The 26,923-nt window shown below is 35.8% G+C and overlaps 4 protein-coding genes across 5 annotated transcripts; 2 read left to right on the forward strand and 2 right to left on the reverse strand.

Moving 5' to 3' along the window:
• Positions 1-647: 647 nt before the first annotated feature.
• Positions 648-1,722, reverse strand: LOC145051961 (thioredoxin-like protein CXXS1). 2 transcript variants are annotated; one of them, XM_078999788.1, is made up of 3 exons: positions 1,573-1,722; positions 1,198-1,314; positions 648-986 (listed from the first exon to the last, which is right to left on the reverse strand). In XM_078999788.1, exons 1-3 carry the CDS (start codon positions 1,666-1,668, stop codon positions 795-797), a joined length of 405 nt encoding a protein of 134 aa, XP_078855914.1. In that variant the 5' UTR covers positions 1,669-1,722; the 3' UTR covers positions 648-794. The 2 variants fall into 2 exon arrangements, with proteins under 2 accessions (XP_078855914.1, XP_078855913.1); XM_078999787.1 differs by having other exon boundaries at positions 1,192-1,314.
• Positions 1,723-6,041: 4,319 nt separating this feature from the next.
• Positions 6,042-7,497, forward strand: PNSL3 (PsbQ-like 1). Its single transcript, XM_078999790.1, has 3 exons — positions 6,042-6,386; positions 6,641-6,927; positions 7,112-7,497. Exons 1-3 carry the CDS (start codon positions 6,110-6,112, stop codon positions 7,208-7,210), a joined length of 663 nt encoding a protein of 220 aa, XP_078855916.1. The 5' UTR covers positions 6,042-6,109; the 3' UTR covers positions 7,211-7,497.
• Positions 7,498-10,373: 2,876 nt separating this feature from the next.
• LOC145051963 (uncharacterized) lies at positions 10,374-16,117 on the forward strand. Its single transcript, XM_078999789.1, has 6 exons — positions 10,374-12,667; positions 12,966-13,425; positions 13,498-14,392; positions 14,476-14,684; positions 14,763-14,998; positions 15,072-16,117. The coding sequence occupies exons 1-6, from the start codon at positions 12,524-12,526 to the stop codon at positions 15,951-15,953; spliced, it is 2,826 nt and encodes a 941-aa protein (XP_078855915.1). The 5' UTR covers positions 10,374-12,523; the 3' UTR covers positions 15,954-16,117.
• Positions 16,118-22,881: 6,764 nt separating this feature from the next.
• On the reverse strand, positions 22,882-23,688 carry LOC145051965 (putative histone H2A.3). The gene is made up of 2 exons (XM_078999791.1): positions 23,418-23,688; positions 22,882-23,309 (listed from the first exon to the last, which is right to left on the reverse strand). The coding sequence occupies exons 1-2, from the start codon at positions 23,607-23,609 to the stop codon at positions 23,097-23,099; spliced, it is 405 nt and encodes a 134-aa protein (XP_078855917.1). The 5' UTR covers positions 23,610-23,688; the 3' UTR covers positions 22,882-23,096.
• Between the last annotated feature and the right edge of the window lie 3,235 nt (positions 23,689-26,923).

The following is a 26,923-nucleotide window of genomic DNA, read 5'->3' on the forward strand; positions in this document are numbered from 1 at the left end:
AGTACAAATTTTGCAAAAAAAATTGCATTTTCACAAAATGTATGTTGCGAAATAAGTAGTATTTTATGTTATGTGTTCAAAACTATTGATTTGATAACAACAGTTAGGAAATCCCGATTTTTTCCATGGTTAGCCGAAAAACAGTTCCTCCAAGGTGTGTGGATAAAGAACAGATCCGCAGAGATGTTGATGCGTTCCACAGAGGTGTCTTTGCGGAACCTTTAGAATCATTTATATTCTTTCAGCTATCATTTCCTTAGAGAGATCAATGTTCCGCAATGCATACCGCATTTCCGCAAAGCCATCTTCTGCGGAAGTATGTACCCTACCGATTTTTTTTGTCTTTTTCCCCTGCCACTTCATTTCATCATTGTTGTTCACATTCCTCAGAGCTATAAGGCTTCCGCATAAAGGGTCTCTACGGAAGTCATGATCATTTTACAAATCTTAGTTTTTCATGGTCAAATTCTTCGTACACACCCTATAATTTGGTCATTTTATAAATTTTTTCTTTTATATGTACGTATAATATTACTAATACAATGTTTATAGGACTTTATAGAAAGAGGAAAAAGAAATACAACCTAAATCGTGGACGACTATTCAAATTGAGTATGTCTAGGTCGTCCTAAATAACTATTAAATACTTTAACAAACTTACTAGAATGTTTTATTTGATAGATCAAAGTACAAGTGTACAACAATCTTTTTTTATAGGATTTACATTACAAACCTATTCCAAAATCTTGAAGAATATCTAGAGATATTTTTTGAAATAACTTGTGCTTAATTAACTAAAACTCTAAAACTTCAACGTTATTTTGGACTTGTATGCAACCAAATTGAATAAAAGCAGCTATTCTCTTCTTGATCTCTTTTGGATTAGCACCAACAACTTTATCCATCACTTCCCATTCTTTATTTTTGTTAGATGTCATCATTAAAAAAGTAGGCATTGCTTTTATTTTCATTTTCTCCCTCAATCCCTGTACATTTCACGAAAAAAATATATATATTCAAATATTAAATAACCAACTGTTAGTGGGGCCATCTACGGTTTTAATACCATGCTTCTAATTTCAATTAGACATAAAATAAACAAATATTACATAAAGTATTAAGTATATCAGTTGTTATTTAAATAACATGTTGATATGAATGATTATATTAGTCCTAAATAATTAACGTTACCTTCACCTCATCCACATCAACAGATAAGAAAATGGCATCTTTATGTATCAAAGCTTGTTCTTGAAACAATGGCTCCATTGCTGTTGCAGGTTTGCACCACATTGCAGTAAAATTCACTATTATCTGCAAAAGTTTCATAATAATCAACTTTATATACAGTATAATTCATCAATGCATGTAAGATATCTCAAGATATATCAAAAACTTAGGTTATAACTGCTTAATGTCTAATGGGTTATATATATATATATATATATATATATATATATATATATATATATATATATATATATATATATATATATATATTCTTTTAAGATATATTTTTTATTTTAAAGCACTTAACATAAATCTAAATATGAGATAGCTTAAAAAACTTACAGGAGAATCTTGATACATAGGCTTAGATGTGATGTGGTTCCATTTTTCTTGAGAGTCTACTTGCACGACTCTAGATTTGACACCTTTCTTAAGCATTGTTTTTCTTAGGGATTCTTCTTCCTAATAGCTTGAAGGCTTATATATAAACTCGGGCTATTTATAGAAAGTTGAGAGGGAACAACTTCTTTGTGAGCCAATAGTATTTGAAGTCAACTTTAACCCACTTTTTTATATCAAAAGTAATAATTTTGCTTTCAATATATAAAAATGTTTGCTATAAATGATAAGATCTTTTCTTTGATTACAAAGTGAACTTTATTTTATGTAATCAATCTTTTATTTTAAATATAAATATAGAAAAAATATTAAAATTAATCTAAATTTTAATGTATTTTATTCTTGTCTTTGAAGTTTAATTAGATACCGAGATTCATTTATATGGTATTAGGTGTAAAACCCGTCTATAACACGGATTGATTAAACAAAAAATTAAATATTAAAATATAAATGTTAAATATTTTTTAAATAAAATTTTGAAATAATGAATGTAAAAACCTATTAATTATAATTACTATAACATTTAGTATTACATTTAATATTTATATATATAAATATAGAAATTATGTGACTTTTTAATATAAATTGAAAAACCAACCATATGTAGATATTATTTATTTTAAAATATAATAAAATAATAAGTGTCAAAATTCAAGAGAGATTGACACGTGTCAAAATTAATTTTCATTTATTATAATTGATGTATACAAAGTTTAATTGTGTTTCATATTTTAATCTTGTCATTGAAGTTTGCAAATTACCAAGAAATTGTCTGAGCTTTGAAAAGAAAAATCGTTTAGATGTATTTGGAACAATAATATCTGATTTTGGGTAAATACAAAAATGAAAACCTATTTTAATTTGGTCATCAAAATTTAAAAATCATCAAGAAATTGCTTAAACTTTACAAAAGAACTTGTTTTGGTGATACTAAGAAAACCCTTATTATCATTTTTTTTGTAATCTTAACATGGTCAATGACTCAATGCAGACAATGAGTAAGATGTAAGATCTATATTACCTTAAATGACATCGTTTAGTAGAAAAAAAACATTTTTTTCGTGGATTTGGATTAAAGAAAAGCCTTAAAAGCCTAAAACACGTTTTCCCCTTTTTCTATACCATTACATTTATGTGACATGGTTTTTGACCATTTATACTAAGACAAGTTGTCTGATATAATAATATATAATTAAAGCGATTTGTTTTATATTTTTTGTATGCGAGATTCACGAGAATTGACTATTTTGTATATGATTGTTTTATATTTTTAGTCGATAGAAATTGAAGATTGTTGAAGTTTAAAGTAGGAGGGACAACAGATTAGGTTTAGTTAAACGGGCTTATAATTTCTAACTCAATTCAATTTGTTTAATGAATGGGTTGAAATAGGGTTTGATATGTTTATATTTTTTCACAACCTAACATTTTTAATAAATGTGGATAGACCCGTTTAAATATAAAAAGTTAAATAAATTGAACTTGTATGTTACATATCTCTAATCATTATTCAAATAAAACTAAAAATTTACAAACTCAAATAATTATTGAAGTTTGAAAATAAAAAACTACCGAGCCCAATTGTTCAAATAAAATTAGAAATAATACTATTTAATAAATATAATCATTAAATGTTGAAATTAGGTTAAAAATTCAAAGCATAACTCAACTCATTTAATAAAATGGATTTGGAATCTCAAACTAACATGCTAATTATTGGTTTGGATTGATAGATTGGTGACTTTTTACGTGCTCTAGTTTAAAAAGTTTAAATTGTTTTTAAAATTATGGTTATACAAATCAATAATGAAAATTTTACATATTTGTGATAAAAATCGATTTTAAAAAAGCAAACATTATAATATGCAACATAAGAAGCAAATTATTATCAATTATGTGAAAAGATTAATTGTTTAATTGTGGTTGGATTAAGATGGCAACAAACTATATCTCCTAATCCAATTGATTGATATTATATATCCTCGTCAGCATTAATATCCATTATTCCTACACGGATCAAACTTATCGGTTAGAGATGCCATAGTCCATAGAGGGTGGAGCCACAGCAAGTGAACCGGATATTTCCTTTTTTTTTTTTCCTCCGGTTAGGTTGATAAGTTGATTAGAAACACTTTTTGTTTAAATTTTTTGAAAACTTGCATAAATAATATGTATCAGTAAGCAGTGACGAATCTAGAACCAAAATCAACGTGGTTCTTTATATAAATGAAATGGAAAAAAGTATAAAAATGTGGGTCTTTTGACAAAAATAAGATAGTTCCTTATGTTTTTTTATATAGAATTGTTATATTAAAAAAGAAAAAAAGGTAGGTCCTAGGACCCACCTTCACATAGTGTAGCTACGCCCCTGTCAGTAAGTAATAACTAAGTTTTGAGTAAACGACACAAAAACCTTTTCAAAGTTGGTTCATTCGGTACTTATAGTTATTTTCTTATTTTATGGGGTATAAAATAGGTTATGATTTGTTTTTTTTAGTCTCTTCAACCTCTTTCAACCTCTAATAACTGGCACACCATATGACATGTGACCATTTAGACCCGACAAAACTCAACTTATGCTCCCATAAAGCCAAAAAATAAGTTTGAGGATCATTTAAACCAAAACTCAAAAACACACACTTGTTTTAGTCTTTTCAACCTCGCATAACCAATACACCATGTGCCATGTGATCATTTAGACCCGACAAAACTCAACTTATGCTCACATAAAACCAAAAAAATAAGTTTGGTAATCATATAAACCAAAATTTAAAAACACGCATTGAAAACACACACTTGTTTTAGGTCGACTTCATCTCAGCAATCTCTGAATATGAAGAAATGAAAGATACACGAAGATCTGAAGACATCCCTAAAGATGAAGAAAAATGTGACCAATAGTTCCATTAGTTGAAGACTAATAAGATTTTAATAATTTGGATGCTTCTCTTCCAAAATGGTATGATGAATAGGGAAAGATGATGATAGAGCTCTTGTTGTTCCATGGGTGCTAAGTTGTGTTAGACTTGATCTCTAAATGGATAACGTGTGTTGTGTCTCCATAACTTTAGTAGCATAGGTTAGCTTAGCGAAACTCCATAACATAACTTGTGAATGTCATTATGCATCTATCACACATGCAACCCATTAAACAGATTAAGCTATTAAACAGTTAAACAGGCATCACGTTAATAAATTAATTACCCTAATTGAACGACATTCATATGATCCCTAAAAAGGCAACTTTCAACCACTCAATCCAATCAAGTAACAAATCACATAGCAACTTGAAAAAATTCACACCTTCACGACATTGTACATCACTAGAATGCAATTGAAATCACAAGACGCAAATACAAAATCTTTACCTTAGATTATAACCATAAAATCCTACAATCTGAAAACCTAAACAGCATCGATTGCTCTTTAAATTTCGAGGTTTCTAAGGAGATTAAGTTGATGCAAAATTAATTTTTGAGTGGTTCCCTTGAGCATAGAGACATTTATCATATTAATTTCATCACCGCTGTCTCGACAAGACATAAAAATGACGACAATTAGTGGGCAACCTCCTTGTTCAATTTGGCATTTGCTTTCTGTATGCAACAACAAGGAAGAAAAATGGAATACTCTGCTAGCACATCGGTGGCGCGTGGAGACAAAGAGGATTATGTAGAAAAATAATTGGCGGAGACGCCGTCGGCCCCACCGGACAACACCGTATAAGTGGTTGTTGGTTGTTGGGTAAGCTCCAAGTGCTTTGAAAACATATTGGTGTATGGCTTCAAATTACTAATAAAACAAGTGAGTATTTCAATGTGTTTTTTGAGTTTTTGTTTAAATGATGCTCAAACTTATTTTTTGGGTTTTATGGAGGTATAAAGTGAGTTTTGTCATGTCTAAATGGTCACATGTCGTTATGATGTACCGGTTATTAGACGCTGAAAGGACTAAAAAAACAGTTTGTAACCTATCTTAAATCCCTGTAAAACCAGAAAATAATTTTAAGGATTTGATCAATCAACTTTAAAAACATTATAGGAATTTTGTTTTGTGATATTTCTCCATAATTTTTTGAAATAAACAACTTTGCATTGCGTTGAAGTGTTCAGGACTTCAAGTACAACTCCCGTTTGATTATTCTATTTCTTTTCTCGCAGATTAAACAGCACACGTCACTAAATGAGTCATATGAGGTTTTACTCAACGTAACGTGACACATAGCATATTCGAGTCTATTGGGCCACATGACAGACAGGTCTAATTGTATAAATCTAAAGCCCACAAAATTTCCATATACATATTACATAGACATAGACTTACCATAGAGGTTATCAACTGGCCCAAGTGGCCTATCTGGCTGTGTAAAATTACCGAATTGCCCTCAGTTTAGGATGTCTATTTCGTGGCCGGTAACACCCATCAATCTTCAAAACCCATAACACTCTTATCAGCTAAACACCACCAACAGGCTACAACCATGGCTCCGATGGCAAACCTTAACCAAATTTTCAGCACTTTTCCGGCAATCCCAAAACTTTCCGGCGAAGGAAAGTCCCGGCCAGATGTAGGTGCAGCCCGTTTGACAGGAATCAATGCGGAGGAAACTCAAAACCACCCATTAAAACCAACAAGAAGACTGGCATTAGGACTCGGCTCTATGGGACTCTTTGCAAATTCCAACATTGCCGTTGTTCTTGCAGAAGATAACGGTTTTTGGCTCACCGGACCTATTCCGATACCCCGGGCCTTAAATAGTAACTCTCTCGTATCCTTCTTTCAAGAAATAAAGAATGTTAATTTTAACTTTAAAAGTCAAAACACATCACTTTTCAGTTCAAGATTATTAATCAATATGAATTTTTAATCATGTAGAATGTTTTCCCTTTTTGAAAGTAGTTAAGATGATATTTAACCTACTGTCGACAAGTTCGATAAAAATAAGGAATTTGCTTTGAGTCTGGTGTTAGAATTTTCACGACTTTGACTTCGAAAGTCAAAATTGTTACAGTGATCGATAACTTGGAGACGGGCACACGGTCTTTCTTAAAGACGGGAGTGTACATAGCCGATATTGGGACTAAAGGAAGACAATTTCGGCTAAAGAAGTACGCATTTGATCTTCTAGCATTGGGGGATTTGATAGGTAAAGATGCATGGAATTATGTTCGAAAGTATTTGCGTCTCAAGTCAACGTTCATGTACTTTGACTTTGATAAAGTGATCTCTGCTGCTACATCCGACGAAAAGCCACCACTCCTCGATCTTGCAAATAGATTGTTTGATACGGTTGAAAAGGTAACTAATTCAAAACACCACATACATAGATCAAGTTTATAATCTTGACTTTTGGGATTGGAAGATCACCGAAGTCAAAAGTCAAACCATACTTAGAAATCAATAAATTTGAAAAAGAGAGGGTAAAACCGTAAAAGTGCATTTTGTTCTGTATATACGTGTGACTCATCTTTTTTTTTCACAGCTAGAAGATGCAGTAAAGAAACAAGACCTTCCTCAAACTGAATTATTGTACAAAGACACAACAGTTATTCTTCAAGAAGTTATGACGAAAATGGCATAAAACTTGTCATGACAAGAAATGTATGTGCCATGATTGTGAATCATCTTCATCAGCTTTGTTTTTATTGTTAATTGTTCTATATGATGATAGAAATACAACATGTGTTGATCATATACATATTCCAAACTTTTAATGTTCACATATAGTCATATGTTTGTTAGAAATTAGGAGTGTGAAAAATGGTTTGATAATCAATGAATATGGATTTCTTCAGAATTATGTTCTGTATTGATATTTCTCTCAAATGTATGGGTTAACATGAAAATCAATGAATATGGAATTTGATATTTCTGTATTGATATTTCTACTCTCTCTCTCTCTCTCTCTCTCTCTCTCTCTCTCTCTCTATATATATATATATATATATATATATATATATATAGAGAGAGAGAGAGAGAGAGAGAGAGAGAGAGAGAGAGTAGAAAATGGTTTCTAGAGATAGCTGCCAACAGCTCCAGCTGCAGTGGCGGAGCTACATGGTGCGTTGGGGGTGCAGCACCTCCTAAAAATTGTTTTACATATATATAAAAAAATATTATTTATAAGCATGTTTCATGTTATTGTATCCCCAACTAAAAAGATTATATCATGTTTTTAATGTCCGATTGGATAACTATATATAATACATTGACAATCTCATATCAAAATTCCTGATTCCGCCACTGTCGAGCTGGCAAAACGGACCAAACAAACATCTTGGCTCCAAGTTGTCGACAGTAGGACAGGCCGTTGGACATGGTTGTGAAAGAGCTTAAGATGATACCAACAAACCCAAACTTACCCTATTTCTTCTATGTTCCTTCATTGACTTAACATCTACATCGACAACTCAAAATACATTTAATCAACATTCAATGTCATATAAGCCCTCCCTTGCTTCTTTCAATTTTATTAAACTTTCACTGTGACTTCTCTAAATTTCATTGTGACTTCTCTAAATTTTCAATAAGTTTAGGAATACTTTATGAAAACGTGAGACTTTAGATTTCTTCGTTGTCTTATTAGATATTTTCAATTTTTAACTTTTATACTCATGGCACACAAAATCATCTCATTCCCCAAATAAAATTCTTGCATAGTGAATTAAGTTTTCATGTTAAGAACGGCTTATAGCCTTACACATTCATACTAATTACTTTTAAATTTATACATTTTGTCCACAATGATACTTAAACTCTCAATCTTAGGTTGAAGTGCACATAATGTTTATTTAGGCAAAAATCATTTGATAAGTTTTCATGTGTTATGTATCATCCCAAAACAACGTTCATTTAAAATAAAATTTGAATTTAAAATGTTATATTAATGACAACCAATAAATAAGTTTCGAAAATATTTAAATGTACCTGTAGTTAATTTCTTATATATCTAGAGTAAATTACACGAATGGTCCCTACGGTTTAAGGTAATTTGCGCGTTTGGTCCCTAACTTAATTTTTTAATTCGGAAGGTTCGTACTATTTGTTTTTGTTACACGTTTGGTCTCTGTCTTACCTAAAAAACTATTTTGCCCTTCATTTTTTTAAATATTTAAATAAACACACCCCAACCCCAACCCCCTTCACCTTACCTAGAGGTGGCAATCGTATCGTGTCGAAACAATAAACGGGTTGAAAGTGTTTGACCCTAACCCGACCCATTTAATTAACGTGTCGTGTCGTGTCAACCCATTTATTTTCGTGTCGAGTTCGTGTCGGGTTTCAGGTTAGGGTTGTACCTTGAAATATATCATGTCATGTGAGGTTAAAAGATTGAGCATGTTGAAAGAGTACGAGTTGGGTAGGCGGAAAGTAAAAACCAATAGTTTGGAGGCAGAATAGATGAAGTCATAACAAGTTCAGATGACAAAATTAAATGAGTGGGAGTTGGGTAGGCGGATGACAAGGTCATGTGGATGTGAGAGTGGTGAAAGAGACTGGGCAATTTGGGAGAGAATGGAAAAACTTAAATGAAGTCTTGATTTAAACGGCTAAGTATTTTCAACATTACAAACATGAACATCTTTCATCCACATCCATTTTTGGATGTATGAAATGAATCTATGAAGGTATGTGGTGTATGATTGTATGCATATGACCAAACATGAACATCTTTCATCCACATCCATTTTTGGTGTTGCGTCGTCAACCATCTTCATATCGCTAATTATATATTGCTTAAATTGAATCTTTCCAAAAAACGCATACATGTTGTCTTTGAACGGAACAGTTGACTGCTCTGAATGCTTGATATATAAAAAAAGTAAGGTAAATAGCACCATCTGAGCGACACAAGTCAATCCTCCCCAAGACATACGTGAGATGTCAGTCGATGAACACTAGCAATATTTTAGGTGTGCCAATGTTTAAACCATATACATTGGATGTGATTATTTTTTCAACCGTTAAGCTCCCATCATGAGGACATATGTTTGATGTATAATGATCAACATTTTTGACTCATGCCCTACATTTTTTTTGAACAACCGAATTATTATTAGAAGACACTAGTTTTTACATTTTGATTCGTATTTGCAAACAAATTAAAAGAATACAACATGATTATCTTGAAAAAGAATGCAACATGATTATCACAAAAGTTAGAAAACCATAATAATTCGGTAGGTCCACAACAGTCGTATAGTAGTCATACAAACAACCTCCATCACAACTCTTTTGATCATAGTCAACGACAACTATCCACCCCTTCAAGTATATCACGAACTTGACTGATATTAGGGAAGTTCAAATCCATCCAAGAGGTCACCTAACTCTATGAACTTGAGATGCTAACAGAAAAGATGATTAGATTTTTCAAAATAGAATGTCAAAGTTTCGAAACCAAGTATATCTCCCAAATGGTTCATGCGCTCATGTAATTGAATATATGTTGTCAAACATACGTCATGTACATAAATAATCGACAAAACTTCATAAATGGTCCTTGTGGTTTCACAAAATCTGAAGTTTAGTCCGTAAGTTCAAAAAACCTCATTGATGGTTCATGTGGTTTCAAAACTTTTAAAAAATGATCATTTTAGCTAACGCCGTCATCTTTTGGCCGTTAATAGAAGGGCATTTCCGTCCTTTCACAAGACAGGGACCATTTATGGAGTTTTTTCTTTATTTAAAGAAAATTATAATATAATGATTTAATATAAAAGGTCCTCTCTCTCTCTCTCTCTCTCTCTCTCTCTCTCTCTCTCTCTCTCTCTCTCTCGTTCGTTCCTAGTGCCAATCCCTTTCAATCCTCTACTGAATGAAGTTTTGTTGTAAACTTAATCCTTTCAATCGTCTCCTTAATGAAGATTGTATGTTATTCGGCAACATCGAGTAAACATCATCCCTAGCATCGACTCCAATCAATTGTGGCGATCATATCATCTTCTTTGTCACGATGATTCCTACAATCTCAAAAGCCAATACTAGCGGCAGAGTTTCCTTCCAAATTGTTGTTGTTTTGTGAAGTGGAACCAGAAGAAGGGGGCGAAACCCCACTAATATTAAGTCATCTTGCAACAGGTTTGTTGTGGCCCTAATTTTAATCCCTACATTTTGCAGATACTGCTTTGGTGAGGTCGAAGCCTCCGATAAAATCCAATGTCATCTTTGATGCCAACCACCTATGACTCCAATTTCCAGAAGATGACACATATCACGCCTCCGCCTCCACCTTTTGATGCGAGATCCAGATCCATTTTATGTTAAAACTCTTCCAATGTCATCAAAAGCCAATACTCTGACCATTGATTTCTTGATCACCGGTTTCCCGTTTGGTAGGAGAGAGTGACCATGGGCGAAATCGAAGCTATGTGAGATCGATTTTTTGACCTTGATTAGTCATGTTTCAAGACCATATTGTGGTTTCGATTTCGTTAGATGGAAACAAACAAACAAACAAGTGTGTCTGGATCAAATATTTGAGCAATATATAGTGGGGTTTGGTTCTGGTTCGTTGAAGTAATTAACACAATAGCAGGTTAACTGTTTGAGGGTTTGATTTGCGTGATCGAATTTAATTCGAGAGAAAAGAGAAAAGGAATTGCAGAGAATATGGAGGATTAAAGATTGAAGGTTTATGGGCTCATAAGAAGTGTGAAGAGATTCATTATATTGCCTGCTTTCAAACCACTGTGTGTCTGTGTCTGTGAGAGAGACGGAGGTGAAGGACGATGACTATGGTGGTTGGTGGGTCTCTTACTCTGAGAGAGAGAGAGAGAGAGAGAGAGAGAGAGAGAGAGAGAGAGAGAGAGAGAGAGAGAGAGAGAGAGAGAGAGAGAGGGCCCTTTTATATTAAATAAGTATATTTTATTTTTTATTTTTTTAAATTAAGCAAAACTTCATAAATGTCCTTGCTTTGTGAAATGACAGAATTGCCCTTCTATTAACGGCTAAAAGATGACGGCTTCAGCTAAAATCTGTGAGGTTTTTTAAACTTAGAGACTAAACTTCAGATTTTATGAAACCAAGGACCATTTATGAAGCTTTGTCCAAATAATCTTTATGTACTCATTACATTAAATTGTGTCCATGCAAAAGATTTTATGATTTAACCGTGAATGTTTTTTTTTATCTTTACCATCTCATTTGAATTTCATTCGTATTCCTTCACCCCCAAAACTTTTTGAAAAAAAAAGTTCCGATTTTTTTGAACCTTTTAACATGAATCTCAAAAGGTTTTCATTAAATCTTTGAAGAACAAGAAGACGACGACATGTCAACAATTTGGTTTTCTTTAAAGAAATCATTTCACTGTAAAACGAATCCTTCAGAATCAATATCCAAGAACCATTTATCCACCATCTTGACCCGAAAACCAGGCAGGTGGGGTTGTTCAAGATCCATTTCATATCTCCGTCGTCTTTCTTACATTCATAATGGAGTATGATTTTTCCTTGAAATAGTCGACGGAGTTGCTCCCTTTCGAAGACGTCCCCTTTCTCTGTTCGTGGAATTTTTTATGTAACTTTGGGGGCGTGAAGAAAGTATATCAATCGAAAAAAGGGAATGAAATTAAAGCTTATTTTAGAAATCAACAGGAATTGGAAATCGACTATAATCAATATTCCTCATACATAATACGTGATTATAGGTTTTGCTCGAGAATCTCGTTAATTTCGAGTTTTTTTGTTGCTTGATTAGACGAACAGGGGTTATCCTTGTCCGCGACTTGTTTGGATTTTATCATTCTCGATTATTATCGAACGAGATTTTTTGAATTATTTACGAAAAACCTGCATACGGTTGGCGATGATCAATGTTTTAGGGTGTCATGTTCTTTTGGTTGTGTTTATATTGTTTGGTGAAATGATTCGGATTGATATTTCAAGAGAAAATGGGCGCCAAAGTGGTGATTTTATTCATGACAATTATCATTCTACTTTACCCTTTGGCAGAGGCAATAGAATCAGACAGACATCGCCAACAACTGCCTCCTGACAACCAAATGTATTTGGAGGAGACCATGGATGAGGACACGGTATTACTCCATTCTTCCTCTTACTTTGAGCTTGATATATGTTCCAGAAACTGTCAGACTTGCTTTTCTTTTACATAATGTTAGTTTAATCTGTTGAAAATCAAATAAGCAAATAGTCTCCAATAAGCATCACCAATGCCCACCATGTGTTTATGAAAAGACTTACTAAAATCCCATTGTTCCTTGGTATCCATATTCATGTTTTAGAATGTTAGAATCTATTAAAGTGTTGGTTTCAGCTAAAGTTTGAATGTGATAGTCGTTTAGATCTTATTAAGTTGTGTGGATGATGATGTAGGCAGAACTATTATGGGTGAACTGTGGAGCAGAGTTGATGTACACAATGGAGGCTTTTGAAGATCTTGAATATTGTGGTTGTGATAAAAGCATTACAGGAAAAGAAAGAATAATAAAAGCTATAAATGTCCAGGACCCACATGTGAAGAAAACTATATTGGATTGCTTGAAGGAGAAACGTATTGTTTTATCCAAACTCAGAAAAGATAAACTTTCTACAAGAACAAGTTTGTACATAGAGTATTTAGTTTCATTTTTAAGCAATCCTAATATTATTATTGATCATGTTCATGGAAGACGAAAGTTGGGTGAAACTGTTAGCCAGGGCACAGTTGTTGTTGCTGTAATTGTTACTGCAATCTTCACTATGTGTCTCGCTGGCCTTCTCTTTTATTGTTACATTAGAAAGCATGGTGGAATTCAAAATAATGATGAAAAGCCTCTTCTCAGTTTAAGTATGGGTAAGAAGAAATTTAAATTCCACTATCATTTCCATTTTTTGATGTTGAGTTAGCAATGCATTCATCTTTTAGGTGGTTTTCGAAGAAAGTCTACTGATAACCAATCAAATGGACAGAAAAATGATTCGCCGATGGATGCTAGAGTCTCTGTTGATCCAGATGCTTCTGGAATTACAAACGTTAATGATGGCTCATCTTTGGATCCTTCTATGCAACAACCAAGGGTAAAAGAGTCTTTACGCCATACTTTAAAGCCTCGAGCAGTTAGGGCAGAATCGTCTTTGCGGCCTACCGGAAAAACGGAATTTGCTCTACGGCCTTCCGCCGGAAACACAGGGTCTCCAGTTGGGGTTGGTGGAATAGAATCATCTCCACAGCTTGAATCGTCTGAACAGCAACCACCGCCTACCGGATCTTCTCTTGCTCCTCCTGCTCTTACCGCTGATCCTCCTCCACCTCCAGCTCATGTTGTCCCTCTTGTACAACTTACTGAACCTAAACCTTCTTCTGATGAGCCGCCACCTCCTCAAACTCAAGGAGCGGCGCCGCTTCCTCGAACTCAAGGAGCGTCTCCACTGCCTTCTCAAACTCAAGGAGCACCACCATCTCCTTCACAAACTCAAGGAGCACCACCGCCACCACCTCCAACTGGGGAAGCAGGAGGAGCACCACCGCCACCGCCACCAGTAGCTGAAGGATCAGGAGCACCACCGCCACCGCCACCTACTGGAGGATCAGGATCAGGAGCACCTCCTCCACCGCCCAAACTTGGCGGGAATGCAGGTGCACCTCCACCTCCTCCTCTACGTGGATCTGTGGCACGGCCATTAAGTGCAGCCTTGAGACTTCGACGAACTGAGCAAGTTGATGCTTCTAAAGCTAAGCTAAAGCCATTCTTCTGGGATAAGGTTATGGCCAAACCTGATCAACAAATGGTTTGGGATAAGATTAGATCAGGATCATTTCAGTAAGTTTTATTAACTCTTATTTCTTTGATATTTTCATTTTGTACATATAAGCTCATAACGTATATGTTCCTCAATCAAATAGGTTCAATGAAGAAATGATTGAAAGCTTATTTGGGTATCAAGCGGCTGAAAAAAACAAAGATCAAGACACAAAGAATGCTGCCACGAAAAACAAGGATCCCCCCGTGCATTTCGTTCAAATTATTGATCCAAAAAAGGCACAAAATTTGTCTATTCTCCTAAAAGCACTTAATGTGACAACAGAAGAAGTTTCTGCTGCGCTTATAGAAGGTAATTCTTCTTTCTTCATATACCATTTTATTCTCCCACCTAAAACTAAAAGCATCTAATTTTTACGAGTTGAATCAGGAAATGAGCTACCACTAGAAATCGTTCAAACTTTGCTAAAAATGGCGCCCACTAGTGAAGAAGAATTGAAGCTGAGGTTATACGATGGGGATCTTCATCGACTTGGACCTGCAGAACGATTTCTAAAGGTTTTGGTTGAAATACCTTATGCATTTAGAAGACTAGAATCCTTGTTATTCATGTGCACACTTCAAGATGAGGAATCGAACATCAAAGAATCCTTGGAAACCTTAGAGGTTAGTGTTTTGAAATATCTGCATTAAAACATAACCATTCTGTGTTAATTAATTTTTATAAAAAAAATCACAGGCTGCTTGTGTCCAACTTAAAAAAAGTCGGTTGTTCCTCAAATTGTTGGAAGCCGTACTGAAAACTGGGAACCGGATGAACGTGGGAACATTTCGTGGCAGTGCAACCGCTTTCAAATTGGACACACTTTTGAAACTATCGGATGTTAAAGGAGTCGATGGAAAAACAACTCTTTTGCACTTTGTAGTTCAGGAGATTATGCGGTCAGAAGGTATACGGGCAGTCCGGTCAGCCAAAGAAGGGAAAAGCATCTCCAGTATCAAAACCGAAGATCTTCTTCTAGAACCTCCTCCTGAAGAAGCCGATGAACATTACTGTAAATTAGGGCTTGAAGTTGTTTCATGTTTGAGTAGTGAACTTGAGGATGTGAAAAGAGCAGCAATTATTGATGCGGATGGGTTGACGAGTTCGGTTTCGAAACTCGGGAATGCGCTTTTGAAAGCGCGTGAATCGCTGAATACGGATATGAAGATTTTGGAAGAACAATTGGAAGAGGAAGCGGATGAGTTTTGGTTGATTTTGTCAACTTTTGTTGAGAATGCTGACAAGCAGATTACGTGGATGCTTGAGGAAGAAAAGAGAATAATGGCGCTTGTGAAAAGTACAGCGGATTACTTTCATGGGAAATCTGGGAAGGATGAAGGGTTGAGATTATTCACGGTTGTTCGAGATTTTTTGATTATTTTGGAAAAAGTAGTTAAAGAGATTCAAGCAGCACCTATCAAGCCACTAAAGAAGAAAGCTGACATGTCATCAGGTACACAAAAGAAAGAGGACATGTCATCGGATCCTGAAAGAAAAGATGATCAGAATCAGGCGACGAATGGAGCTCCTACGTTGACCCGGATACCGAATTGTCAAATTCCTTCTCCTCCTGATTAAGGACAACACATTTGTGCATAGTTCTAGTTCTAGTTTAGCAAAGATGGTGATTAGTCCACATATTTTTCGAGTCGTATAAACTAGGTGTTGTGTTTTACACGTTATAAGATTACATTACATGACTTTGTCCGTTGTTCTCGTAAAAAAAAAAAATTGTAAACAAATCAACCACACCAATCTGATTGTGATTGAGAAATCAAAATCAAATGACCCCAAGAACACACCTTGAAGGCTCTATACAAACAAAACAATAATGATATAACCAATCAATAGAATAGGTAACCGAATAAAGAACAATCAATATAAACAAACAAGGTAAGGAGTCGATGAAAAGGTAAGTTGAATCCTGAACATAACAAAAGGCGGGGGTGAATAGGTCCATGTCCACTTATGGGGGTCAAGAGGCAAAGCTTTGGTGGTGTTCCTACAGACTAATCAATAGTGGGTCCAGGGACAGCTCCTCGAAACCTCTACAAAGTTTAGGTTGGAATTTTGGTGGAAAAACATGATTAGAGCAAATGATAAAATGAAAGAAGACATATTTTGAGTCAGGGGCAACAGCTTATTGTGTGTCAGCCAATGTTGGTGGCAGGTTGGCAGCTATGCATCCTAAAATATTCGTCGTTAGTTTTGTCAAGCAGCTCGAGCTTCTAATGGTTTTTTCATAAACTGTTTGCTTAATGCTAAAATCGTAATTTTATTCGGTATTATTCAAATTTTGGATGTATGAGTAGATCTAGCCATATCTTTTCAGATTATGAACTCTTTCAAGATCTAGAGATTTGTATATGATCCGGTAAAGTTGCTTTTTGTTTTGTGCTTAAAACTGAAATTGTTCATGGGGAGTATTAATGATTGAATTTCTTGAAACTTGTGCATATGGTGTAATATGAATTTAAAAAGAGAACTTACAAAGTCCTCAAGTGGCCACTGATGAGCCCCTCAGAGTTACTCTAGTTCATAATCAGAAACATATAATCTTAAAAATGCATGTATAGAACGCAGAGGCTCTAAAACTAAATCGGTATCATCAGGCATAGTAAAAGCATAGGCAATAAGGTCAACTTGAGCATATCTTTTGGGATGTACTATTTGTCCCTCAATATATCTATTGCAATGTTGCACGATTGGAGAACCTTGTGTTTGTAGGTGAAGTGTAACGCTCTAAAAATTCCAACCAATTTAAACTTTTTAAAAACAACCCACTTTCATAAAGTTATTACAAAAAGGTTTTCAAAACATTTATTGTCAGAGTATTCCCAAAACCATATCATAAAACATAAACATGAGGAGCGGTACAATCACGTCTTTGCCTTGCCACGGTCTCCTGAAGTACCTAAAACATTTAAACCACAACTGTAAGCCCGAAAGCTTAGTGAGATACCCCCAAAATACCAACCACATATACCATACACAGAACATGCCATATCGCAACATAACGCAGAACAGCCATGTACTTCGGGTCTACTGTGTGACTAGTCCGCCGCACCGGCCTACAGTCCACCTGGTCCACCCTCCGAGTCTAGCCATATACATCAAGTCTACAGTGTGATTGGTCTGCCTGCACCGGGCCTTCAATCCACCTGGTCCACTCTCTGAGTCTACAGTATGACTAGTCCACCCGCACCGGGCCTTCAGTCGACCTGGTCCACTCTTCGAGCCTCGGCACGTCTGGTCCGCCCTCTTGAGGCCTTCAGCCTATCCGGACCGCTCGCTGGGCCTTCAGGACAACCGGTCCGCCCTGGGTATGTTGGCTACAGCACAAAGCAGGACCCACCTCAACCCAACCCCAGTCAAACAACCATGTGCACATAAACATATAATCATATAACAACTCACAACAAATCAACTAATCTAGCAGATCACATACGTAGCACATCCCTACTAGGATTCCGACCTAACCGGTCACTAGCATAGCATCATCCTATAAACCAGGATACCGACCCTAACCAGGTCTCTAACATATACCATCCTAACTACCAGGATGCAAACATAACAAAGCAATATCATAACAAACAACTACCCGGATTTCCATCCGATAAAGGGTCGGCCTTGGTGCCGTAGACCCTGTCGATATAGTGAGGATAACTCACTTCGCAACTGCCGAAAATCTGAACTGAAGAAATAGATGCCCGAACCACCGTCTCACTAAAAATCCCGAACTAGCCAAAATAGCAGAAATAACCATTAGATCAATCACAATATCCTTCCAAGGGTAAATTGACCAATTTACCCTTAACTCAATCTAGTACATGACTAAGGCTCACAATCAAAATATGAAAGGCCCAACACTAGGTAAGCTCTCAATCCCACTAATGGCCCAATTTGCTACATTGGGCCCATTCTCCTTATTGGGCCTTAACCTAAGCCCAACACCCATACTTGGACCATCTTCCCTGACTCCTGATGGCCCACTAAGGCCCAAAGACCCAAAGTCCAAAGCGCAGCCCACACCGAGGCCCAAATACTCAAGGCCCAACTGGCAGCGTTACGCGGGGCGTAACTCAACGTACGCTTAGCGTACCAGCTCCATGACGATTACGTTGGGCGTACCTGCACGTACGCTCAGCGTAGTGCTCTGTTAAGTCATTTCCTCATTAAGTGCTTACTACTCCATTCCAAGGGCTACCAACACAGATCCAGATCTTATTTCACGACTTAAACCATAAAGTCACTGACTTGGTGACTTAATATGGCTCAAACCAACTCAAACTTCCAAAATGATCTTCTACATCCAATAAGAGAACTAGATCTCATGCATGGGTTTAATAGGACCCCAAAGGTTGGAACTTTACTGCTTATGGGACACATATGACTCTAAGGGAGGCAACCCTGGTCTTAGAAACGAGCTTAACTCACAAAGACCCAATCTTGGGACCAAAAGGTCCATAAACTTGTACTAGAGGAGATATAAGAGATTAGACATCAAGCTCAGAACTTTTTACCTCAAAAGGGCTCCAGAAGATGATAACTTTCCAGATCTACGAGCTCCAGCCACCCCACTCCTTCTTTGACAACTTCCTCTTTCTTCTTATTGGCTCTCCTTTGCCAAAACAAGCTTTCCAAGGTCAAACACACCCAACAATGGAGGTGAGACGGCTTTCTAGGGTTTTATGAGGGTAAGAGAGTGTTTATGGAGGCTAGGGTTAGAACCATAATGTTCCTTTTATAGTGAATGTCCCTAAAATTAGGGTTTCATGACTCTGGGCGTACGTGTCCTGGTACCCGCGATCACTTACCCTACTACGCTGGGCGTAACCCAGCTTACGCTGGGCGTACCCACGCGTGTCCCCAAACGCGTGCATGGTCTTTTTCATCACTTTTTCCATTATGGGCCATAAATGTCAATATCTTTAAAGTATCATAACTCCTTCATTCTAGATCTGTTTCCGACGAACTTTATATGCTCGGAAAGGTGGCGAGAAGATCTACGATTTTAGCAACACACCCCGATCCGAAACCTTCCCGAATAATAACACATTGCTCATGAAAGACCGAAACGCCCTTACTCTTGATCTCGAGAACCTATATATATATATATATATATATATATATATATATATATATATATATATATATATATATATATTAAGAACGGGGTGTTACATGAAGGAAACAAGTTAACCACATGCTAACTAGACGAAGATGGCTCCCGTTATATGCGTAGTGGTGTTAATGAGAACTCTACCTCCACTTAGCAACCTCGTGCATTGATATGTGCATATTTAGTTCATATTAAGTATAGATTTTTATTCATTTATTAGCTAAATTATTGCATTTTATGGACAAAAGGTACTTAAAAGTTTTTGAATTATTTTTTCAGTCCAAAAATGAAACTCAGAAGTAAAAGGAAGCAGGAGAAGCGGTTGAGAGTTCGAGAATGGAACAAAGAAGAAAAACACTAAAAATAACACCTACTCGGCGAGTAGGGTCGACTACTCGGCGAGTCCATATGAAGATTCGAGAAGATAAAGACTTGGAAACCCAGAGACTTATCACAATACGGGGAATGAGAGATGGACTCGACGAGTCGATTTGTATATATAAAGATAACTCCACAGAACGATAGAAGGAAATTTTGGAACGATTCAGAAGGATTTAGCTGCGATTAAGAAGTCAGAAAAACCCTAGAAGACGAAGTCATAAGCTAGAATTCAATCCCGAAGGAGAATTGAGGCAAATCTCATCATTATACTTAATCTTTTGTTTTGTCATTATGGTTAAACAATTAGATTATGTTTGTTTGCTGTTATTTACTTCAATTATGAGCTAAAACCTTTAGACTTCTGTTTGGGGATACAAAATTGATACTATGGTTTGATTGATTGGTAGGATTAATTCTAAGTTGGTGATTTTTGTTATTTTAGCTTGCTAAAGAACCTTGTGTGTGAATAATAATTAATTTTCTGTTAATAGGAAGATAATTGATTAGCATGAACATCTATTGATTATCAACCTCATATGTTATGTGATCACTTTGTCATATGTCTAGGATTAATGAAATGAAACTAGAGTTAATAAGAAAATTGAGTAAATTCATGTGCAAGCTTGTTTGATGACCATCAACAAGAAGTTAATAAAAAGACCAAATTAGTTAACTATTGCAAGTCTAATTTAACCCGAATAATTAATCTAGTAAATTTAATTAAATTAGACAACTGGCCACTGTTTAAGTTAGTTTATTTGCTAAGGATTAGTGTAGTGAATGCGAATCTAATCACTTGAATCGGTAACCGACAAAAGAATTAATCAATTGCACCATTACCTTGAAATCAACCATAGGATCAATTGAGTTGAACTAAACAGAAGTTCCTTCCCATTATTGAATCTAGTTAATTCTTTATTTTCTAGTTTTTTTTAAATTAGTAATAGTTAGCAAGTTTCTAGTCTTGTAAAACTAGAGAAAACCCTTACTTATTAAATTAATTTAGATAGAATTAGTTTTTAGTTTGAATTTGCTGTTCCCTGTGTTCGATACCCTACTTATTCAACTATACCACAATTGATAGGTTCACTGCCTTTGTGTGTTATTTTATAATTAAAAGTAGGTTTAAAACTAAGTGAGTTTGCACACATCATGCATCATAGTGGTCACATCAAAAGTCAATCTCTTGAGATAGTTACTTTTTTTAGCTCATAACTTTATAGCTTTAGTTTTTTCCTCTCAAATAGTTCCTGATGGCGTACCCCATAGTGGTCCGTCGTGACACGACTAAACACGATGGTATCCAGTCATGACGAAACAGCCACTAGTTCGAACGGAGCAAAGGAAAAATAGTTGGACGACCCCAACCAGCCAAACCTGGGAGCTAGCAGAGACCAACGTCGAGGCTAGACAATAACAAGACAAACAAGAGGACCAGCTATTCCCAACAGCCAACGTCATACAGGAGAAGACTTCTTGATCTCCACACAAGGCTATGAGCTTGCATAGAGGTGGCAAAAATTGACACGACACGAAACCCGACACGAAATAAATGGGTTTGGGCAAGATATTTCAACCCGTTTAAATAAACGGGTTGACACGACACGACACGAAAATTAAATGGGTAATGTTAGGGTTGAGAATTTCAACTCGAATATGACCCGAAAATGACCCGTTTATTTATATGCAAGTTTTTTTGAATTATTTAAATAAACTAGAAAGATACAAAACTAAAACCATAAGTAAAAGAAAACCTTCGAATTGAATTGTTTTGTAATGTTGAAATGACTTAGCCGTCTAGATCAAGTCTTCATTTTAGTTTTTTCATTCTCTCTCAAACTACCTACTCTCTTTCACCACTCTCACATCCTAGTGACCTTGTCATCCGCGTCCCAAACTTTCAATCTTTTAATTTTGTCATCTAAATTTGCTATGACTTCATCTATTATGCCTCCAAACTATTAGTTTTACATTTCCGTCTACCCAACTCCTACTCTTTCAACATGCTCAATCATTTAACCTTACATGACACAACATATTTCAAGGTATAGTCATAACCCGAAACCCGAAACGAACTCGACACGAAAATAAACGGGTTGACATGACACGACACGTTAATTAAATGGGTCGAGTTAGGGTCGAGCACTTTCAACCCGTTTAGTGTTTCGACACGACACGAACCTGACCTGACACGATTGTCACCTCTAGTACGAAGGGAGGCGTCAGTATGGTTGTGCACCAGCCACTACTATTTATTCCCTTTGCACCAATCAAGGTAGAGAAGTCAGACGGAGACAAATGGATCAATAGCAACCTTGTATGCAAAGTGTCGTTGATGTGGTCCCCTCAACTAAAAACCCTAACTATATAAGTAACATAAAGATTGTTTGAGGAGATACATCCTCTCTGGACTCTCTCGATACGATATCACTTAAAGTTTATCCCATGGACTCTCTCAATACGATCACTTAAAGTCTATCCCATATCCCATCTCACTGACTAGAGCGTCAGAGCGTCCTTCCGGGATTTCATTCCGAAGAATGTCTGACGAGTTTATTGGTTGTGACTATAGGTTCCGCTTGGAGATTCCTTAGTCAGCCAGAGTCATGGTTGTGGAACAACATCGCAGGAGTTCCCAAGAAACACACTCAATTGCTCTTGATTCTAAATCTTCATTGCCATCGAGTGCATATGTTGCACATCCTGATTCATAAAGTCTCAAATTTGAGTAGTCAGCAGCTTTCCCACACCATATATCATTAGGAGCTTTCATCTCATCTGTTCATAAAAGCTAAAGTTTACTAAAATAAACAAATTATGCATTGAATCCAATGAGAGTCTCCTTTTAAATAACATAAACAAATTATGCATTAAATCCAGGAAAGGTTAACAGGTTTGCAAGAAGCAAAATCCGGAAAGATTCTTAAAGACATGACCAAAATTTGTACAATTAAAATAACTTTCAAGAACAGAAGTAATTAAAATGTAAAAACAAATAGTGGATAATTAAAAAGCAATATCATTGAATTAACAAGTTTTTCATGAATACGAACAAAAGAGATTTTTCATTAAATTTAACATATATAAACATATTAACTAGTTAAATTCCTACCCCTAACAATTCCAACAACCACCGATCCGATAACAAACCCTAAATCGATGTCCTAACCCCAACAGAACAAACCATCGTTTGATGTGAAATACGCAACTTTCTCGTTCTAATCGTCGTCACCAGTTGGCTTAGAAGAACCGGGTGCCTTCTTCGGAAGCAATAGGTTGTGGATGTTAGGCATTACACCTCCATTAGCGATTGTCACATCACCTAGAAGCTTGCTTAGTTCCTCATCGTTCCTTACGGCCAATTGGATATGTCTCGGCACGATTCTCGTCTTCTTGTTGTCCCTTGCAGCGTTTCCAGCCAACTCAAGCACCTGCAGATAATTAATTTCAGAATTTAATAACCCTCGATTAACAAACCCTAGAAATTTCATATACACGAATGCACATCTATAAACGAAAGATTGACGAGTGAAACTTACTTCTGCTGCTAGATATTCGAGAACGGCGGCAAGGTAGACGGGAGCTCCAGCACCAACACGCTCAGCGTACTTACCGGCTTTCAAGAAACGGGCGATACGACCGACGGGAAATTGAAGACCAGCCTTACTACTTCTTGAAGTGGCCTTCTTTGCTGCTCCGGATGATGCTAGGGTTTTGCCTCGACCAGCCATTGTTTCCGATGGAAAATGTATCCGGGTAACGATCAAAGGCCAGAGAGTGACGGCGATGAGGAAGAGAAAGATCTGGTAAGACTTATGGTTTTAGTTTGTATATATACCCGTTTGGACAGGTTAATATTAGCCAATAGAATTGGAATACATGGATCGTGATTATTATCCGTTCGATGAAATAAGATATGGGGTTGAGATTCGTGCGGCATTCCTCGTGATCTCATTGGTAATTCATATTGAATATAATTATTTAAGGGAGTGTAATTAGGAAGAAAAAAAAAAATGTTGTAGTAGTTTAAGAGACCTAATTTGTTCAGAGCATGCATCAAAATGGGAAAATGATTTAGGAGGGTAATTATCTTTTATCTGTGTTTACATATTGGCAACTTTTTTTTTTGTACATAATAAAGCAACTAACTTGTTTTAACTGTTTAAATTACACCAATATTACCGGCTAATACTTGTTTTAACCGGTAACTCAAATGGAAAATGACTTAGAAGGGTAACTACCTCTTATCCGTGTTCACATATTGGCAACTTCTTATTTTTTGTACATAAGAAAGCAACTAACTTGTTTTAACTGTGTAACATCTCAAAAATCATGACCAAAAATTTCGTTTTTAATTTAATACTAAAACCATAATTGTCAAACCATTAATTTAATACTCCAGTATCGGGCCCCGCCCGACATCAGGACCCGCCTGGCATCGAGCCCCGCTCGGTATACAGATCTGTCTCTCTTAGGACCCGCCTGTCTCCAGGTCCCGCCCGCTAAACACATATAATCATATAACATGCTAACACATAAAGAAACATACTTTACTGTATCCATGTCCTAAGAAACATACTCTGCTAATAATGAGATACTGAACATCGTCCGTACTTAACTAGTGATGAGATACGGGACCTCGCCCACACTCACCTCCCTACCAGGCACATACAAGTATCACACACACAACAAGTATAATCTAACATGCAAACATTCCTCGGGCACCCGCCCAACATCGGACCTTGGTCTGGAATAACATACTAGCATACAATGCCTAGGGCTAACCCCCGAGTCTTCCTACTCATAGACTACATGGGCTGGCATTGTAGCCTTAGACCTATTCACACAGTGAGGAGACTCACCATGCACTGCTGAAGCCCTGGCTGGAACTAGCTGAGTACGGACGAAGTTCTATATCTCATTATTAGCAAAGTATGTTTCCTAGGACAGGGATACAATAGAGTATGTTTCTTTATGTGTTAGCATGTTATATGATTGTATGTGTTTAGCGAGCGGGGCCCGGAGACAGGCGCGGCCTAAAAGAGACATATCTTTATACCGAGCAAGGCTCAATGTCATGCGGGGCCCGATGCCGGAGTATTAAATTAATGGTTTGACAATTATGGTTTTAGTATTAAATTAAAAACGAATTTTTTTATCATGATTTTTGGGATGTTACACAGTTAAAACAAGTTAGTTGCTTTCTTATGTACAAAAAATAAAAAGTTGTCAATATGTGAACACGGATAAGAGGTAGTTACCCTCCTAAGTCATTTTCCCTTTGAGTTACCGATTAAAACAGATATTAGCCGGTAATATTGGTGTAATTTAAACAGTTAAAACAAGTTAGTTGTTTTATTATGTACAAAAAAGATGAAGCTGCCAGTATGTGAACACGAATAAGAGGTAGTTACTCTCCTAAGTCATTTTCCCACATCAAAATTTACTGTCTTTTTTTTTTTTTTTTGGAAAATGACTCTTGAGGTAATTAACTTTTGTGTTTGTACTCATTTAGTCTCTTTCCTTTTTTGTATTCAATATACCATCGAACTTGTTGTTTATGTTCACCATAACCCTTTTGACCGACTTTTGACCTGTGATAGCCGGTCAAAGGGTTATGGTGAACACAAACAACAAATTCGATGGTATATGTGACCAAATAAGAACAAATACAACAGTTGATTACCCTCCTGATTCATTTTGTTATTGGAATCAGTTTTTTTTATATGGGTTCTTTGTCGGAAGATTTACGATGGTTGATGGTGGTGTTCAGTGGATTGGGCCATTTTGGGATTTGACGATAAAGCAAACAACTGATGAACTTTTCATTTGGGTTCCATAAAACCAACTTTTATAGAATTATCCACATGGACGTCATGTCAGCACTATGTCATATGGGCTATCAATGGTGTTTAACCCTTCAATTTTGAAGGAAGGGTATTTATAATACTGATTTTTATAGTTCAAGCACCCAGACTGCTAGAAAAAAACATTAGGGACCTTTTAAATCAAAACCCAAAAGTTTGTTTGGTTGTAATGAAATAAACCCTTATCAGTATTAATGTTTGAATCAATTTTAATCATTTAACTATGTTTAGATTGTTGTGTGAGATTGTAATGTTGAGTTATACACTCATATCTTTTTGATTTTATAATTTTGTTGGTATGCTAATCAATCGACATAATCCATAATCATACATTTAATTGGTTTAAGCAACAAATAATACACTTAAGTATGTAATAGATTTTGATGTCATATCATAGAATTATGTTGATACAATGAAAATTCTCAAAGTTTATGTATGGGTAATTCTCAAAGTTTATGTATGGGTTGATTGTTGTTTGGTGCTTCATTTGTGTGTTATATTAGGTATGAGTCACACCTAGCTTTCAGCAAAAATAGAATGTTTAAGTTTGTGGACAACGGCGAGTCTGTAAATTAAATGACAATCATTACACATAAGAGTCTATGAATATATGTGTTAATCTAGTAAGGATATTATAGTCATTTTTAATAATGATATTATAGTCATTTTATGTATGATAGTGACACTTATTAAAAATGATTATAATATCCTTACTAAATTTCATTTTAATTTACTTACCGTTTTTTTATAGATTTAAAAAACAAAATGGCCCACTCCCACCATCCACCCAATGTTTTTCGCAAAAGATACTTATTACACCCTCTCTCTCTCTCTCTCTCTCTCTCTCTCTCTCTCTCTCTCTCTCTCCCTTCTCTTTTCTTAATTAAATTGAAGAACTTTGAATTATTTTCAACCACAACCGTCGGAGAGACCACCATTGTGGATGACCAAAGTTAAAAATACACCACATAATATACTCAGACCACCGCCATCGTATGCTTTTGTTTTCTCTAAACTCATTCTACGCTATCACTCCATATGCTGCCACCAAACGTAAACTCCATCTACACCATCGAAAATCTCTTCACAACCATCTTCTGTTTTCAATTAAAAACCCTAAACCATACTTTGACCATTGAGACTATTTGTTTTCTCTATGACGATGTATTCTAACTCTC

This window comes from Lactuca serriola, chromosome 5 (assembly GCF_051521515.1).
Source record: "Lactuca serriola cultivar US96UC23 chromosome 5, Lser_US96UC23_V15, whole genome shotgun sequence".
Taxonomy (NCBI): Eukaryota; Viridiplantae; Streptophyta; class Magnoliopsida; order Asterales; family Asteraceae; genus Lactuca; species Lactuca serriola.